At 46.4% G+C, this 18341-nt stretch overlaps 1 protein-coding gene across 2 annotated transcripts in view; it reads left to right on the plus strand.

Moving 5' to 3' along the window:
• The window catches only part of GPAA1 (glycosylphosphatidylinositol anchor attachment 1), a 356377-nt gene that overhangs the window by 48518 nt on the left and 289518 nt on the right, over positions 1 to 18341 (plus strand). For both annotated transcript variants that reach the window (XM_069621807.1, XM_069621808.1), the window contains exons 2-3: positions 7237 to 7345; positions 12706 to 12885. In XM_069621807.1, coding sequence (XP_069477908.1) covers positions 7272 to 7345; positions 12706 to 12885 — 254 coding nt within the window. In that variant the 5' untranslated portion in view covers positions 7237 to 7271. The remainder of the gene's footprint in view (positions 1 to 7236; positions 7346 to 12705; positions 12886 to 18341) is intronic.

Consider the following 18341-nt stretch of genomic DNA (forward strand, 5'->3'; position numbering starts at 1 on the left):
GCTATGCGACACCGCTTATTTTATGCCTTGGGCCCACAGGGCACCAGTTGATTACAGGGGTTACAACAAAACATTTAAAAAAGGATTGTGGTGCGTAATTCCTTTTGCTTTTTGATGTTTCTTTAACTCCTGGTTTTGCTGTTTAGACCTTTACCAGACACTATACCTGAACTTAGAATGGTCAACAAATATGGGAGGCAGCCGAGTTACTCTTTGCCACGAGCACCTTTTAGAACAAGTTTGGTTGTGATTTGCATTTGCAAAACTGGGTACGTGAATGTACTCTGCAATGGCTGCAGTTGATGACTTTTAGAGCAATGTTAGACTGCACTACATATGCTGATTTCACAATTTCCAGTGAAAAGTGGTATTTTATTGACTCCTGCTTATTGGAGTGTTTTCTAGCAATAGCTGGAAAGAAGACAGCAGATGAGTCCCTATAGTTGGAGGCAGGGTGGTTTGTTTTACTGATATTGTGTAATGTCTTTGCCGCATACAGGTTTTAACAGTTTCAGCTCTTTGAGGTGGAACGCAGCACTGCTCCCTTCCAAATTACAAACCAAAACCATATGCTGTACACCTTACTGCTGTCTGCATGTTGCTGGTTTTGACAACCATAAGCTCACATTTAGCATTACATGTGGTTTAGGAATTCTTTGGAGCAGTCCTAAACTACGTTTAAAACAAATGGGATTGGACTTCAAGATGGCTGCCGTGGAGGGAGGACGTGCCTGAGCTGAGCCCGTCTCCCCTCCCGGGCCGCACCAGAAGCCAGGCAATAAAGCGGAACTCTCGATCTAAATAACTCGAGAAAAGATCCCCAGAACCTGCCGACGCAGCACCGAGCGCAGTTCGGAGTGGAGGGCACCCGACAGAGCCCAGGAGCTGTCGAAGAGTGGTAGGAGGGGCGACACAAAAGGGAAGCAGTTCCCGCCTAGTACAGCAGCACGGCAGAGGTGCCCAGAAGCGATCCGGCAATGCGACTGCCCAGCGGGGCAGAGAGGCATTGGAAACTGGGCCCCTGCGCCTCCGCAACAGCAAACCCACGCCAGAGAGGACAGCAGAGTGCTCCCGGTGAGTGGAGGAAGCAGGGAAGGACGCTACCCCCAGTGGCGACCCGGGTCGGAGTGCACCCCGGGCGGCCCTGCGGGGAAACCAAGAGACCGGCGCCTGGGACCAGCCAACCACAGACAGTTAGTGAAACGGGGGCAGAGAGATGAAGGTGAGCCCCGCGCGGTCCCGGTAGGGGATGGTGGGGAGGAGAGGGCAGCCCCTCCCCCAGACCCACCGAGGGGACCCCAGGTGCCGGGAATCTGACACGGGCCGTGGCCCGCGGGAAGCACTATACAGCAGCGTGGAGGGCCAGCGGCCAGAAAAAAGGTGCGGGCGGGGGTCAGGGGACCACGAGGATCAGCAAGAAGTACGGGCACCTGGGGCCCACTAATATAAACACACTGGACCCGCCCTTCCCCCGCCACCTCCCCACCGCATTTAAAGCTTGAGGGGCCCATGGCCTGAAAAGAGGCACACCGAGAAGGGGACATATACTGCCCATGGAAAGGCAGTGAGAGACTTCCCACACAGGATACAAGGGCACAGGCACGCTTGGTTGGAGTGCCCCCCCCACACCCCTCGTAAGGTGGAACCAAGATAGGCGGGAGGGCCCTCACAGTTACGCCTGTCCCACCCACCCTGGGGTGATCAGCAGGGGAACTACAGGTCAGTGAAAGACGTCCTATATCCCGGACTGATAACAAACGGAGAGGACCCGGAGAGGCCTGTTACGGGACACCACTCTGCAGTCACAAGATCCCATCCGGATGTATCCACGCATTGGGCCAAATGTCAAAATCTAGAGGAAAGCAAGGTCAAACGAACCCTCTGACCCAACAGCTGAAGCAAGACCAGAACTTGGTCCACCTCTGGGGCGGAGACAAAGGGTTTCTGGACAAAGCAAAAGGATCAAAAGGAGGTCAGGAGACAGACCCCACCCCCCCCCTGAAGAAATGGCCACGAAAGAAGACTTGAAGATGTGGTTTGGGGAGTTTCAGGCGCAATTCATGGACTCAATGAACACGCACCTGGATTCCATGAAGAGTGAATTTAAATCAGCGCTGCAAGAATTAAAAACTGAAGGAGCAGGACTAGGAGAAAGAACTGACACCCTCGAGAAGATAGTGCAGAACATGGAAGAGGAGACGCAACAAGTGGCATAAACGCAGGAACATCTAGTCCGTCTGACGCACAACCTGGAACTTCAGTGCGAAGACTTAGAAAATAGATCACGAAGATCAAACATTAGAATAAAAAATATGCCAGAGACCGTGGAGGACAAGGATCTCAAATCGGCAGTGCAGCAAGTCTTCAAAGACATCCTAGATCAGGGGGAGGAAGAAGATGTCCTGATTGACCGAATCCATAGGGTGGGACCAAAGAGATCGGCGTCTCAAGGCTCCCGCCCAAGAGACATGCTGGTGGCCCTCACCAGATACACACAAAAGGAACAGATCCTAAGTCCTAAGAAAGGCCAGATCAATGGACCATATTCGAATGAATGGAGAGAACATACAGCTGTTTCAGGATCTAGCACAGTCAACACTCCAGAAAAGAAGAGACATGGCCCTGATAACAAAGGAACTCGCCTCACGCCAAATCAGATATAAGTGGACATTCCCATTTGGCTTGCTGTTAACATGGGAGCGGACGCAAAAAAAAAATAACATCAAGGGAAGAAGGCCAGAGACTGCTGAATCTACAGGATCAGGATGAGGATTCCATTCAGGCAAGCGGCACGGACCCCTCATCCAGAAAGAGCCACTGGGAATGGAAAATGACGAATAGGAGGGTGAGAAGTCCCAACAGAAGGAAATAAGGACCAGATATGCGCCCCAAAAGCAGGAGCAGAATGACAATATAACAACAAGCACGGGGACTTAATTGCGGCAGAAGTAGTATCGAGAGACCAATAAACAGGTGCCGGGAGGTGCGAGGGGTGAAGGCCCGGACGCCACTGAAGTCATGGGGAAGGGTTCAGGATTCCCTTCACAGTTATCCCTGAGAGTGTTTGAGGGCATGAAGCACATGGCGATACGTCTGAGCGACTGTAGAGCATCATGCCATCCTCAGGGCAGTTGGGGTGTGGGGGGAGGTGGGAAGAGCGCCAGTTGGGGATTGCGCGACACAAAGGGGGGGAGGGTGAGTTGGGGACAGGGGAAGACCGGGAATAACTCTGAATTTACAAATGGGGGAAAAGAATCTAAGGGAAGACGCCTTGTACAGAAGAAGGGATGGGGATAAAGCTCCTGACACATAACGTTAGGGGACTAAACTACCCAGTCAAGCGCAAAAAAGTGGAGCAATCCCTCAAGCAGGGAGCATTCGATATCGTAATGCTCCAGAAGACGCACATAAGAGCCCATGACAAACATAAACTCCGCTTCAAGGGGTTCAATCAAATCCATCAGGTGAACGCACAGGAAAAAAAGGCAGGTGTGCTCATAGTGATCAGAGAATCCTTACATGCGCAGGTAAATTCCACATTGGGAGACAAACAAGGGAGATTTTTGATAGTGACAATAACAATTCATGGCAGGCCCCTGACATTGGCCACAGTATATGCCCCTAACACAGGCCAAGATGGCTTCTTAAGGGATATGCTTGACAAATTAGAGCAGCAAGCCACAGGGGATATTATACTGGTGGGGACTTCAACATAGCGTGGGACCCATCCCTAGATAGGTCCGGACCTAGGCAACAGGACAGGGCGCCCCGTCAATAAATTTAAAACAGAAAATGGCTTATCTCGGGCTGGCCGATGCATGGCGCAATGTCAACGGCAAACAGAAATGATATACATACTACTCGCATGTACACAATATGGCCTCGAGAATAGATTATCTATGGGTCTCGGTGGGCCTCTTTAGGAAGATAAAACAGACAGAGATAGACCCCATTACACTCTCGGATCATGCCCCCCTGTGGGCATCCATAAATTGGTCAGGGGGAGCGTGACCCAAACCATGAATGAGGCAAAAGTGCTGGTGTTCCATAAAAAGGTGATGGAAGAACAACTCCCCACCGCATATCGCCCCATAGCCTTAATTAACCTAAATGTGAAGCTGTACACTAAGATTCTAGCTGCTTGACTGGTGCCACTCCTTTCTTAACTGATAGACCAAGACCAATCAGGATTTGTCCCTAATCGGCAGACTCATGATAACATATGAAGGGTCCTGCATCTTGTCGAAAAGATAGGAATCAAACAGTCCCCAGCTGCATTGGTTGCCCTGGCCCTCGGTGAAAGCGTTTGACCGAGTAGAATGGTCATTTCTATTCCAGGTTCTAAAGAAAATGGGGATGGTCAAGGGATATATAGATATGGTCCGCGCCAACTACAACTCCCCGTTAATAAGGATAGCGGTAAACGGAAGTCTATCGGATATGGTACATTTAGAAAGAGGGACGAAACGAAGGGTGCCCGCTTTCCCTTCTCCTATATGCAATCTACTTAGAACCCCTATTGGCAAAAATTAGGGAGCTGCCGGAGGTAAAGAGAATAGAGATGGCGGGACAGGAGCATAAAGCAGTTGCGTATGCAGACGACATGCTAGCGGCCCTAGGGGACCCAGGGAAATCCCTCCCGCACTTAATGGAAGTCATAGATACGTTTGGAGAGATCTCGGGGCTAAAAATAAATAGGCTGAAATCGGAGATATTGATCCTGGCTGGTAATAGAGAAGAAATCTGAGCAACCGCATAGGATTGTCAACTGAAACTAGCGACTACAGGAATTAAATATCTGGGAATCACTCTCACCGGGAAATTAGACGAATTATATACCTATAATTACCCACAACTCCTAGTAAATATTAGAAAAGACCTGCTAAAATGGAACCCATTAACAACATCTTGGTGGGGTAGAAACACGACGGTGAAAATGATGATACTTCCTAAATTAATGTACATATTCCAAGCGGTGTGCAGTCAAAAAATCTTTCAAAAAAATGTTGAAAGACAAAATAAAAACATTGGAAAAAAAAATTTGAATAATTTTTTTTCATTTATATTTATTTTTAGGCTCTCGTATGCTAAAAAAAAAAGTTACAAAAAAGGGGTGGGTGGACTTATTTTTTTTTTTTACCTTTTTTTTCTCGATATTTTGACTTTCGACTTTGTTTTTCGATTTTCTTTTTTGAACTATGAACCATTCCAAGCCCTTCTGATAAGACCACCTCCCCCACCATTCTTTAAGGCACTCAGAAAAATGGTCTCAAACTACGTTTGGCAGAACAAAACTAGAGTCTCAAATGCTGTCCTGACAGCACATAGACAGGAAGGGGGGTGTGCCATGCTATACTTTAAGAAATACTATGAAGCCTCCAAGCTCTGGGTATTGAGGGAATGGATCCCGGAACAGGGGGTGAAATCTGGGAGATGCAGGATAGGGCGGTAGCAACAACCTCCACCAGACATTTATTATGGATCAATAGACGATTCAGACACGTTAACACGCACAGAAGTGAGATAATTAGGACAACGCTGGGGGTGTGGGACGCAGCCACAAAAAAAGAAACCCTAACAAAAGATCCCGCCCCGTTCATGCCATTGTTTGGTAACCCAGAATTCCCACCAGTTATGGAAAGGGGAGCTTTCCAAAAATGGGAAGCAGCAGGGTGCAAGATGGTGGGAGACATGCATCAAGACCAGCAGATAAGGTCATTCGCGGATTGCACTGCTTTATTGAACTTAACACCGAAAGACCGGTATAAATATGAACAACTCCATCACTGGTCGAGTACAACCCGCATAAAAGCAGCAGCGTCCAGAGAGTTAACCCCCTTTGAAACCTGCATTATGACGCAAACAGGCACTCGGAAGTTTGTCTCCAATACATACAAATATCTAAACGCACAAACTGAACCTGCCACATGGCAATACATGAAAAGGTGGGAGAAAACCCTGGGCTACACACTTCCCAGGGACCGATGGGAATACATATGGCGCCTGATACCAAAATTGACGCGAGCCATCCAAACCAGAGAAATGTGGGTGAAAATAATGAATCAATGGCACTACACCCCGGAGAGTCTACTTACGATGTTCGCTAACTCCCCAAACAAATGCTGGACGGAATGTGGTGGGAAGGGGGACTGGCGACATATTTGGTGGGAATGCCCGATCTAAGCTCGTACTGGGAGGAGATTAAAATTCAAATGCATAAAATGTTCCCGGGGACAGACCACTTGGGAGACGAAGTGTGGCTAGGGGGCTCATAGGATCCCAGGCATAAAAATCTAAACACTATGCAGAAGAGGAACTTTATGGGCCTACTAATATGTGCTTGGCTGGAAATTGCACAGAACTGGAAACAAAAATCCCCTCCACTAGCAGTAGACTGGACTGGACGGGAAGGGTTTGGACACATCTATCCATGGAACTATTAACCTACAACATCCAAGGTGAACACGGAAGGTTCAGAAATGACTGGGGGTTAGTGCTGGAGTACCTTCAATCTGACTATAAAGAACAGTGGTGCCCACACAAAATAAGAATACTGGACTTATTTATGTGAAAGGTGACCTGAAGCTCCTAGAGAAGATGTAAACGGACAGAGATTATCCCGGTCAGGGGGGAGGAGGGCGGGAGAGGGGAATTTTAGTTCTGTGAATGAATGCTCTAAAATGTAATGGTTGTTGTTATATAGTATTGAAAAATAATAAAAATATGTTTAAAAAAAACAAATGGGATTAAACTGCTGTGGGATGAATAACCTCTATGGAATATTTTTCATATCCCCATATTTTCCTCGCCCACCATAGCTAAACTGAACAGGTACACTCAGTATCACACAGTCAGTAAGAGCTACCAGGAGATGTTCTATATCGTTGCACAAATGTAACTCTCATATAAGAGACAAACTATAACCTTATCAGTTATATATGACCAATTATGCTTTAAATGCCTTCTAGATGTGTCATAATGCTCATTTGTACACATTCCCAAACATATAGATTTAACAGCACATAGATATGTTTGTATAGCACCAGATGGCTTGGGGAGCCAAATGTAGATCCTGGTAACTATTGGTGTCAAGCCAAACGGGCACTTATAGGATCTAACCAGAATCTAAATCGCTCCCAGCAATTTCAAACCATGCACTGGTATATGCTATGTTGTGTGAAATGTACTATTATGTTATGCATTTTCTGTTGTTGATGCTGTTTATTTTCTCAACAGTCTCATCGATTTCCTTATACCCAACGTAAAACACCATGGGACTGTTATCGGATCCCAACCGCCGGCGTGCTCTGTCGCGTCTCATCACTAGGCTCAACACACCGCTTTGGTAAGTTATGTTCAAACATGTTCAGCCATCCCATTGCCATAATTCCATGGCATAATCATCACTATTGCATTACATGAATTAGCAGTGCAAATAGCCTCAAACAGTAAAGGTATTAGCAGTACAATCGGAGCCGCCAAATAGCACAGGCACAGCGGTTGTCCGTATAGGTTTAGCATAGGTATTGACAGTGTAAGTGGCCCTAACACTGTACAGACACATCAATGGTATCAGTACAACCTGCTCTCACACACCACAACTACAATATAGGTGCATGCAGTGCAAGCTACCCTCCTGTAATACATTTACAAGACCGTTAAAGGTTATACAAATATCTGCTATTCAAGCTACCCTTGCAGTTATCCCCACCCCCTGGTATCAGCAGTGCAAGCTACATTTGCAGAGTACTGATAGAGCAAAAGTGTCATCAGTGCAGCTGTCATTCTCACATTGCATGTGCATCGTACGTATCAACCATGTAAGTGCCCCCTTTATACACCACATGCACTGCACTGGTGTCAGCAGTGCAATCTCTCCTTACTCTGGTATTATCACTTTTGTACATTGTAAAGGCCAAATGATGACCAAAAACACTTAATAATAAAAAAATAAAACAAATGATCATGTTACTTCAGTACCAGAATCAGAATTCTGACCTTAAAGCCACGTCTGCCTTGTGTTCAGTTCTGCTCTACTCCAGCCTAATGATACATGTAAACGGACATGTGTGCAGTACTATTTTAGCCATGGCGAGCAAGGACACCTAGATCAGTATGGCCTTCAGTGTTTAAAGGGGACTTAATTACATTTTCAGCTGTTGAAATGTGTCGAAAGTATTATATGCAATATATGCACCTAGGATACAGTTAAGCAGGCCCGGTTTGAGTAACCCCCAATCAGTGTTATATCAGGATGTCTGCTTTATAGAATTGTGGCGTTGCTGTGCTGCAACCAATTGTGAGCAGGCTCCTCGTGGGATTTGGGTCAGTTGATGATTTTATATAATTTGATTTAACTCTATCCTGTGTCCTATCTCAATCCACACGTTTGGAGGGGGGAGGGGGGCTATGTTACACACTGGTATGAGTACACAAATATATTTCGTTATCTATTCTTGTTCAAAGTAGATTTGCATTATGTGTTTTCACAGTTATTATGGTGTAAAACCAGTGCAGTCTTTAGTAGTTCCACTTTAAAAATCCTTTCTTGGAAATGTTCCCTTAGCCTCATTTTGGAGTTGTTATTTTGCAGGAAGTACGGCTTCAGGAGCCTTCAATATTGGATGGCTTTACAGTCCACTTGCAGTCTGTACCCTGAAAGCGAGAGGTCGTCTATCCGGTGGTTTACACACTGCATTTAGGAATGACGTGGTTGTAGGAATTGATCATTGGACAGATGTGTCCTGGCTTAGTGACTGTCCATTTGTTAGTATTTAAACCTGCTCCTTTTTCTTATATATTGTCAATTAATTTGAGGATCGAAGCGGGGGGATGGGAGGGCGCCATGGCGAGTGGCACAGGAGTTGAAGGGAGCTGTGGAACATGCGTAAGCCAGCAGACACTGGAGAATGTGGATAGGGTGGTGTCAGACAAGTAGCTGCCCAGCAGTGGGGATGGCACCATAAGCCAGGAAGTGGCAAAACCATGTGGCATCAGAGTGCCGCCATTCGCTGGAGGTCCCACAGAGCTACCACATCAGGCGCATCCAGGTTGGGAGCCAGGCATCTAGGCTCGCAGACGAATTCTGGAACACAAAGAGAGCTGGCACTGAAGGAAATAATCTGATGGCTGGAGCCAAAGGCAAGTAATCCATTCAGAAATGTTGCATGCTAGTATGCAAGGTCAGAGTTCATTGAAACCACTTGAGACTGTAAATCCACAGAGAACTGTTGCGTAGTGGACCATGGAGTCAGAGTTCAAAGAGTGAATTGAGACACTGATTCTAAAGAGAGATGCTGCTTGGAGTTACTTAGCATTAATAGTAAGCAGAAACTGAACAGAAGCACAGTGTAAGGAACTCAGGCTCGCAACAGTAAAGACAGACACAGGTGATCACGATTCAAGGGTGTTTATTTAAACAATATGCAGGTTGGAAAAACACCTAACCTAAATCTAAGATGGGAGCAAGCTTCACCCATCAAATGAAAAATAAGGCAGCCATTGTGGCGTCTTGTCAAAGTAAAAAGGCCTATACTAAAAAAACCTATTACCAGATACTTACAACTAATTATAGCAAGAGTGTGAGATAGGGATATCAATAAAGGAAAAAGTGTTCATAAATAATAAGTCTGAATGTGATTGCCAGGGGTCTCCCTACCCCACATTTTCAGCACGGTACAAGGTGGGTTTCCTGAGCACAGCACACACACGAGCTTTCCCAGCACGCGTCAACAGTTCCGTTTCAGCTATCAGATTCTTTGATGGTTAAGTCTCTTCAATAAAAAGTCTCTTGCCTTCGAGGGCCTGATATGTTCAACAAATAAACACAAAAAAGTTCTGTTCCACGTATACCTTTGGGTGACAGTCTCACCCTTGGGCCCCCCGCTTCCGGGTGCAGACCTCGCAACTCAAATTAACAGTTCCTTTCTCAACAAACTTTGGGTGGTGATTTTCCGCTCCTGGATCTCCCTCTTTCGGGTTCGGACCCCTTTTCAGTTCCCAGCCTCCCTTTTTACGGTTCACAATGACTTTTCTTTCAGATTCACCCTCTGCCGGGCTTGGATTCCAATGCCAAGGGGGACAATCCACCTCCCCTGGCCTTACAATAATTTAGTAGTCAAGAAAGCTAAATGTCTCTTTAAACAGTTCTTTTAGGCCTTGTTCCTTTTTATTGCCTTCCCTCCGCCGGGTTCACTCCTGTCACCACAATGTTCATGGGACTTCAGATTTCATCCCCTCTTGTTAGCATCCCTCCGCCATGTCCACTCTTGCCAACCTTTACAACGCACTTCTCATACCATACGGGATCAGTTTCCCTCAGTTTCTCAAACCTTCTGGTTACTGTAGTTTAAATAGGGTAATCACCTTGAGTTTCTCAAGTAAACACCCACATGGTGTTTGATTCCGCTATACTGGCATTCCCCTTTTCTTTTATCGACAGTTCTTTGTTTATTCAAAGTTCAATTGGCTGTTTTCTACTTGCGTTGAACACAGTTTGGTTTCTTTATCGGCTCTCCCCTCGAATCACCAGCTTTGATGAACTGCTTTCTTTAGAGTCAAGGCCGGTAACATTGGGCCATGAGTCTCTCCCCGCATTGGCTGTCAGCGGAGTAGGTGCCCTGGCAGCAACACACGCTGGCTGTTCTTCGCAGTCTTACTATTCCTGCTCTTGAGGCTTCACGGTTCTATGTCGATAAGGGCAAGGCCACTTCTTCTCCCCTTGGTATCCTCTCCACTTGCGCCGTCTTTGTCCTCCCTTTGAACTGCCTTGCTGAGTTAGCTCTCATGTTGTGCGTTCTGCCTTGCTCGTAATGTGCTGTCGGGCTCCACCTTTTATCCCTGTGGGGAAGGGAAAGGGACATTGGGTGTGTGGGATTCTGGTCAATTGCCTGAGTTTGCCTGCTTCTTGTATTGAGACTTGTCCGGTAAACGCCTCTGATGATAGTCTGTTGTCTTTCATGTTGTGCGAAAGTGTTTGTTTTGGAAAAGGGGGGGGGGCAGTGTTTTGGAATATCCTACGTGGTAGGATGGGGAAAAGCTGTTTTTAAGAAGTGGGATACTGCGTCTCACCCGTCGGTGTCCCATTCCCCAAGGACCCCTCATCCAGGCGATCCTCCCGCACTGGTCGCCCCCAGGAACTGGATCCAAAAGAGATGACCGATCTTTGGGACTAGATGGGGAGACACCTTCATGTTGCTCACATTAGACACTGAAGTTTGGATACTAGAGAGGATATTTCACTGTTTCCTTTCTAAGGCTGAGGGCAGTGGCTCACCAAAATATTAATACAATTGATATGTATTAGGAAAGGAAATGTACTTATGAAGGTACCCACTTAAATAGCATACATGTTTCAATGGGTGAGCTATTCAACCCATCAGAATTAGTTAAAATGTTGAGCACTAGCCACTCCCATTCCATTATCTTACTTACCATATTTTCCACTTTGAAAAGAGACATTGCAACCAGTAATCACAGTGGTAACCCAAGCAACAGTCGTGTTCTGAGCATTCTGACAAAACTTTTTATAAAACGTTGTGAATTTTACTTTCCTGTCTGTCCTTCTAAATATTTCCCCACAACTAAAATCTGGGGACGGGGGTCAGAGAGCCGAATCTAAAGGAAAACGTCCGTGAGGCATACCAACTGCACGCAGCCAAGTTCCTGCAAAGGAGCTGTGTGATGTGAGACGGCAGTGAGCAATGGGACGCAGCACCCGCACGGTGGTGTAGAACTCTGTAATTGCGGCAAAGACCGGATGCGAAGCCCAAGAGGCTAATGCTGAATAGAATAAAAGCTCCCTGAAGGCATGCTGCGACGGAGAGGAGTGCAGCCTCTACTATGTCTTCAGAGCTGGGGGAAGGTGAGCAGAAGGAAAGGCTGTGACAAGGCAGCTGGCCAGCAATGATAGCGAGATGGTGGAAGGCCGCCAGTTGCGCACTCCCCTACATCCACCGCTGTACGATATGGTTGGAATGGAAGCCTATAGCATGTGCCCACAAGAGAAATACCTGAAAAATACTCTACACGCATGTACAACCAAGAGAATGAAGTAACGTGTGCTGAGATCACTCTGCACTCCAGAAGGTGCATACATAAGATATTCTTTTACCATGTACAGCCAGGAGAATCAGGTTATGTGAACTGAAAAAACGCACTGCGCTCTGAGTTGAAGTCATGCTTTCATGGTGTGTATTATCGAGCGAAACAGATTGAGCGAATTGAGAAGCATGCTTGACACTGGGAGTCATAGTGTGTCTGAATTTTGGAAGGTGGAAACGTAGTCCCATAGCATCTACAACAAAGGAACAGGTATTGTGACAATTTGGGGAAACTCTGCCATATGTGGGTTGAAATTTCGAGGAGGAGAACGAGGGAAACCAGAGTACTGAGGGATAACCTGTTTGGAATTAAAAAACTTATCTGGCAGGAAACGGGGAATTCAAAGGACTCTGAAATGTTTTATAGGCAGATTGCATTATTAACACATGTTTTCTACAAGTACCAGAACATAGACGATGTTCTATGATTCTGGAACAGTTCGTCAGGATTACTGCTCTCCCTATGATCAATAACTGGGCCTTTTTGGCATCCTTTTGAAGCTTCGTCTAACAGCAGATGTTGTCATTTTTGTTATTTCTTTGTTATAAAACCTTTCACAGATCATACATGGAATGACTCAACCATGTCTGTTTTCCCTTACAGCATAATAAGCTACATTGCAGGCATCACCTGGTTTCTGGGCCTGGCATTTTACCCCTTCACCCTGCGCTCCTACATTTCAGAGAATGCCATGGGTTCTACCATGGTGGAGGAACAGTTTGTCCAAGGCGAGAAAGCCCTCTCATACGCTCGAGAGTTCGCAGGGTTCAGAAAGAAGGCTGGGTAAGTGCTGGGAAACGTATGTGCTTATATTTGAGAATCTATATTGGCTTTTGACTTTATGCAAAACAGATATTTCTTTTCCTTCTGAAATTGACCTATTGGATTTAGATCTGGTTCTTGATAAAAGCAGTTGTCATCCAAATCTGAATTCAATCATTGGGACAGACCTGCGCTCCATGGCTGATGTGTTAGGGCAGTCTTTCTAAAGTCCTCCCAAGGGTGTTTATAAAACTATACCTTAGGCAATACAGTAAACTTCATCTCTTAGTATAGACCAGCACTGCTTTCCTGGTAGCGTGGACGGAGCGGTCAGCTTATTTTAGGAGGGCGAGAGGGCTGTAGATGGATACAAAGAACCTGTAGCATACATATGGTCCAAAGAAACTCTGATAGATTTATGTATTGTAAAAATAATGGTTTATTTTATACGTACACTGGCAAAGAGATTTCTTTAGAAAGGTAAGTACTATTATCATTCATAAACACAGTATGCAAACCAAAGTATAAACCTTATTTAGTATGCAGTTCAAGGTGAGTAAAATCGCATTAGTAGACTTTTAGAATGACCAAATGTAATTCAAGGTAAGCAGACCCTATTGATTACCTACAGTCGTATTCTCTTTCAGGAATGCTATAGTTATACCAGCACTGTTACAAGTATACACCTTGCAACATATGTAACTGATTCTTCTTTCAGAATTATTACAGTTACACTCGGATTACTTTTTCAGAACACAGTTCAAAGGTAAGTAAATAACTTGGATACTTTTCGGAGGGGGCAGTAAGCTACTCGTGGGTAAGTAAGAACTCGGACTACACATGTAGAATGGCCATACGCTATTCAAGATTAATAAAACCTATTTGGGCATAAACATTTCGACTAGTTCTTTTACAGGAATAGTTTGCTATACCAATGTTACAGTGGAACTGCATTCTAAGGTAAGCAAGAACTCGGTCAGACTTTTCAGACTTTAAGCAGTTCAAGTTAAGTAAGAACCTAATTTTACACAGAGTGGCATTAAGCAATTCAAGGTGAGTAAACCCTATTGGTCAAGTTTTACTCTTATTCAGTTTCAGGAATAATAAAGTAATACCAACTCAGTTATTTCCTAGAAGAGTGGAACACAATTCAAATGGAAGTACATAACTTCTTCTACTTTTCAGAGGGACAATAAGCAACTCAAAGATGAGGAAGAATGTAGTAACACTTTGTAACGTATTCTGTTTCAGGAATCAAAGTTACACACCAACACCTTTACAAGTAAGTACACTTGGTATATTTTCTAGTCAGGGGCCTTGTACTTAAAAGATGTTCCCTATTCTAAGGCATGAGTGATCTCGGAGGCAGAAGAGGGACACTGGTGGCCCAGAGGCCAACAGAAAGGAGGTCAGGATAGGGCTCAAATGCAGGAAAGTCAGAGTTCAGAGGATTTCCCATCGAACAAGTGAGTACAGACTTTAGAGTTAGTAGGAAGTTTTCAGGGACTTCGTAGAAGGCTCCCTAGATGCTTTCCAGCGTTCAGCCTGGGCGAATGGTATGGGTGAACTCCCAAGCTGTCACGATGCCTGCTCCTGGGGAGCCGGCTCAGGCCCTGCGTCCCCGAAAGCGGACATCAAGTCCCCGGGGAAGGTCCCAGCAACCCCTTAGAGGGGCCATTTGGACAGCGTCCTGGCGCCTAAGGCGCCAGGCTCATTATGAAAGTGTTTGGGTGCACTTACCTGATGCAGACCATGCTGCAGAACCGCGGCCTCCTTGAGGCCAGAAAGGAACTACTTTACCTGTGGGACTCATTTACCACCCGGGCGTGGTCGGGGAAGGATACATACCTGATTGGAGGAAGGACACATTCTAGGAACTTCTTCCAAGGCTATTTAAACCACACCCGATCAGCCACATGTGCTTTGCGTTGTTCTGCATCTAGCAGCTGGACGCTCACCGTGTCTGCTCCTGCATCCTGACTTCTGCCACGCCTGCCAGCATCCTGAATCACCTGCAAAGGAAGGGAACAAGAGAACAGAAGAAGGAAAAGGCCTTACCTGCTAAATCTGCATCCCGGAGACATTTTGCTGACGATCCTGAAAAGGAAGACATTTATTTTTAAAAGCACATCACATCGATCGCTGCAGCGCCTCATTCTACTCATCTTACAGGGCGCTTCCATGTTCTGCAGCGACCATCCGGATTCACAGTCGCGGCCCAGCGCCTAGGGAGAAAAAGACAATAACGAAGGTGAGAGAAAGAAGGGAAAAGGGAAGCTAAATCTCCATGTTAAGACTTACCTGCTGGGTCATTCCCTTTTCGTTTCGGGTCTGCGCCGCATCCAGGCATTTTCGGACCCCGGCCCCTAAGGGGAAAAAGACATCAGCGTTAATGAGCGAATGAAAAGACATTACCAAGACACTCATTAAAGACTTACCTGATTTCCACAAGGATTTCACCTCTCATCTCGGGTCGGTGCCTGTTCCCCGGAATTCCGTACCCCGGCCCCTATGGGGAAAAAGGCACTAGCATTAGAACATTAATGCATGGACACAAGGGGAACCACTTATCAAAAACCTACCTGGAAGCCAAGCAAGTTTGGTTCTCACCAATCCGAAAATCCAGTGAAGTAACTGGATACCAACACGCCCCCGCATCTGAAACCACCAATCCGAAAATCCAGTGAAGTAACTGGATACCAACGCGCCCCTGCATCAGAAGCAGGATGGAGAGCTCGTCCTTCCAGACCCTAAGGTGAGACGCTACGGGGAAGCACAGAAGGGTTTTGAGGAGGGTGAGAGGGGTAAGTGGGAGGCCGATTGCATTACCTCGCAGACAGTTAACCCCCTATTTTCACCCACAGAAGGATACTTCTGCGAGTCAGACAAGAAAGATTTGGGGCCCGGTCCAGTCCGTCTCCCGACCCCTACGCATCACCTTAGACGAGGTCACAACAGCGCGAACCAGGCCAGCGCCTCTGTGGGAGTCAGGTGAGCGTTACACAAACACACAAATCACCCACTCGGCTACATGGGAGCAACACCAGACTTTAGATAAGTACTACCCTCAGCCGCACAGTACCTCAGCAGTGAAGAAGAGCTTTTAGATGGATGCCTTCACGACGTAGCAGCACAGGACTCTGTATCTGGATTCTTTGTGGTGGTGACAAACGAAAGGACACTGGATGGGAACTTATAGCAGAAGTCCAAAAGGCTCCCAACAAAGTATTCTTTGGTGCTTCTCAGGCCTCTGTTGATTTGGCACCCTTTTCAAAGTACCAGATTAAGGCCGGTCGCCGCCGATCAGATTTGCCTCGCTCCGTGATTGCTGTTCAGCAGAGTCGGCAGAAGGCTTTCTTCTTGCAGCAACAGTCGTGCTTGGATTAGGACTTACTCAGAGGCTGACAAGTTACTTCCTTCAAAGCAACAACATCACAATTGACCTATGGCCACGCGTCCCCCCCCCCCCCCCCGACCACCCTTCCCAACATAGGAAACTGTACATAAGGAGCGGGACGTGCGCGCATCCTGGAGTGCCCCGTGAGTGCTGTTCAGCAGAGTCGGCAGAGGGCTTTCTTCTTGCAGCAGCAGTTGGGCTTGGATTAGGATTTACTCAGAGGTGTAATGGAATGCATCCAAGACCAGTAATCTGTTACTCACCGGACGGTGAATGACCGAGGCAGGAGACCACGTCTGTGTTGCCCTGGGTTTTGATTGAAAAGCTTGGGTTGGAGCCTTCACCCGAGCCTCCCCTCTATGAGGGAAAAATATCTTTTCAATGATATGTCTCTTTGCTGTATGAAAACAGTAAAAGAAATCGATCACTTAAAAGAGCAAGGAGAACGCACCACCATGGAACCAGTTGAAAAGAAAGAACAGGCAATGAGATCAGGTGGTAGAGATGCTAACAGCAATCCCCAAGACTCTGTAGACATTTACCTAAGATATGCTCTTTCTGGCTTGTCACAAGGAACACAGAGACACCCTTTCCTACCTACAATACAGAGAGTTGCTATGAAGATCTATCAGACAACTAGGATGTATTATGAGGAGAGGTGTTTGTCTTACCACTTAGTTGACTGGGATTTCCTTCAAGGGAGGACAATGACAGTAAAAAATAATAAACAGGGAGGTTAGTAAGGGTACTAATCCCGATCGGCACGATGAGCGCGCTGGATACGTGTTGGTGCACACTCTGTGAAGCGTCCCCCTGTGCACTTGAAGATACTCGGAAGATATGCAGTCCCAGTAGTTTGTAGGACAAATACAGTAGCAAGGAATACGTGGTGCCCCAGGTGGCCAGATTCAGAGGAGGTGGCAGTGGACACTCTCAGAGAGTACAGCGGAGTGAAGGTCCCTGGGTAATGTTCACAATCGGACTGAATGAAAAGGAGGTTGATGGCGATTACCCCAAACACACAGAAAAGCTCTTGTTAGACTCACTGTGTTGGAGCAATGTTAAGAAGTATACAGCGTAATGTAGACCAACAAGAGATGCTGCAGGCAGGTTGGCTGGAGATGAATCACCGGCAGGCAAAAGGAAGCGGTCAAGCAGGAAAGAGTCCGATATGAACTAAAGGATAAGGGAATCTGTGAAACAGGCAAATGTTCTGGTACATGGGCTGGCGGTTCTTTGTACAAAAAACAAAAAGCAAAGGGAATCCTAAGCAGGCAAGGGAGTTCTGATACACGGGCTGGCTGCGACTTGAACAAGACGAAAGGAAACGGGAATCCGTGAAAACAGGCTAAGGATTTGGTACACAGGAAGGCGTAACAATAGATACGAAGACTGAACTTCGAGCAGTTGGGTTCGCAACTTCTAACAGAAGCAGCATTCGGATTCACACGGCTGCTTTTATGAATGAGGAGGGTAGCGGACGTAACCAGGAAGTGAGTCAGTGTTGCGTGATTGGAGGCACGTGACAAACGCACAGCTTCATGGGAACTGTAGTCTCGGTTATCCCGTTCTCCTCTGCAGCTTCCACAGGGCAAAGAATGGGGTGGTAAAACGCTGCACACCATGACGAAGGGCAATAGATCTGTATGCGCTCTTCCTAGCAGGAGTCTGCCTGCCCTGACATGTGGGAGAGCCCCGTGATACAGGGAGCGAACAGCGAAGCGTAACATAATCTGCGGAACATTCTTTGTCGACACAATTTTGATAGTTCTGTGTATTTTTTACTTACTTAGGCTCACAAATTAGTTCCTTCGAAGCAGAAACCACAATTGAGCATTGGCCACGCCCTGACTCAGCAAACGGTACATAAGGAGCTCGGAATGCTCCGTGAGTGCTGTTCGGCATTGGGCTGCAGTTAATATGTGTTCTTTTGCAAGAATTGTGCTTTCTTAAACTAACAGTTCCGCACAAAGAGGAAGAAGCTGAGGTGAAAATGTGGATGATGCCTCAAACAAGTTAGAGATAGCTAAGGAAGTTATAGATTACCTGAGTGAAATGATCAGGGACTCGCGTGAGGGCG

The sequence above is a fragment of the Ambystoma mexicanum genome, chromosome 5q (assembly GCF_040938575.1).
Source record: "Ambystoma mexicanum isolate Mex_15411 chromosome 5q, UKY_AmexF1_1, whole genome shotgun sequence".
Classification (NCBI taxonomy): domain Eukaryota; kingdom Metazoa; phylum Chordata; class Amphibia; order Caudata; family Ambystomatidae; genus Ambystoma; species Ambystoma mexicanum.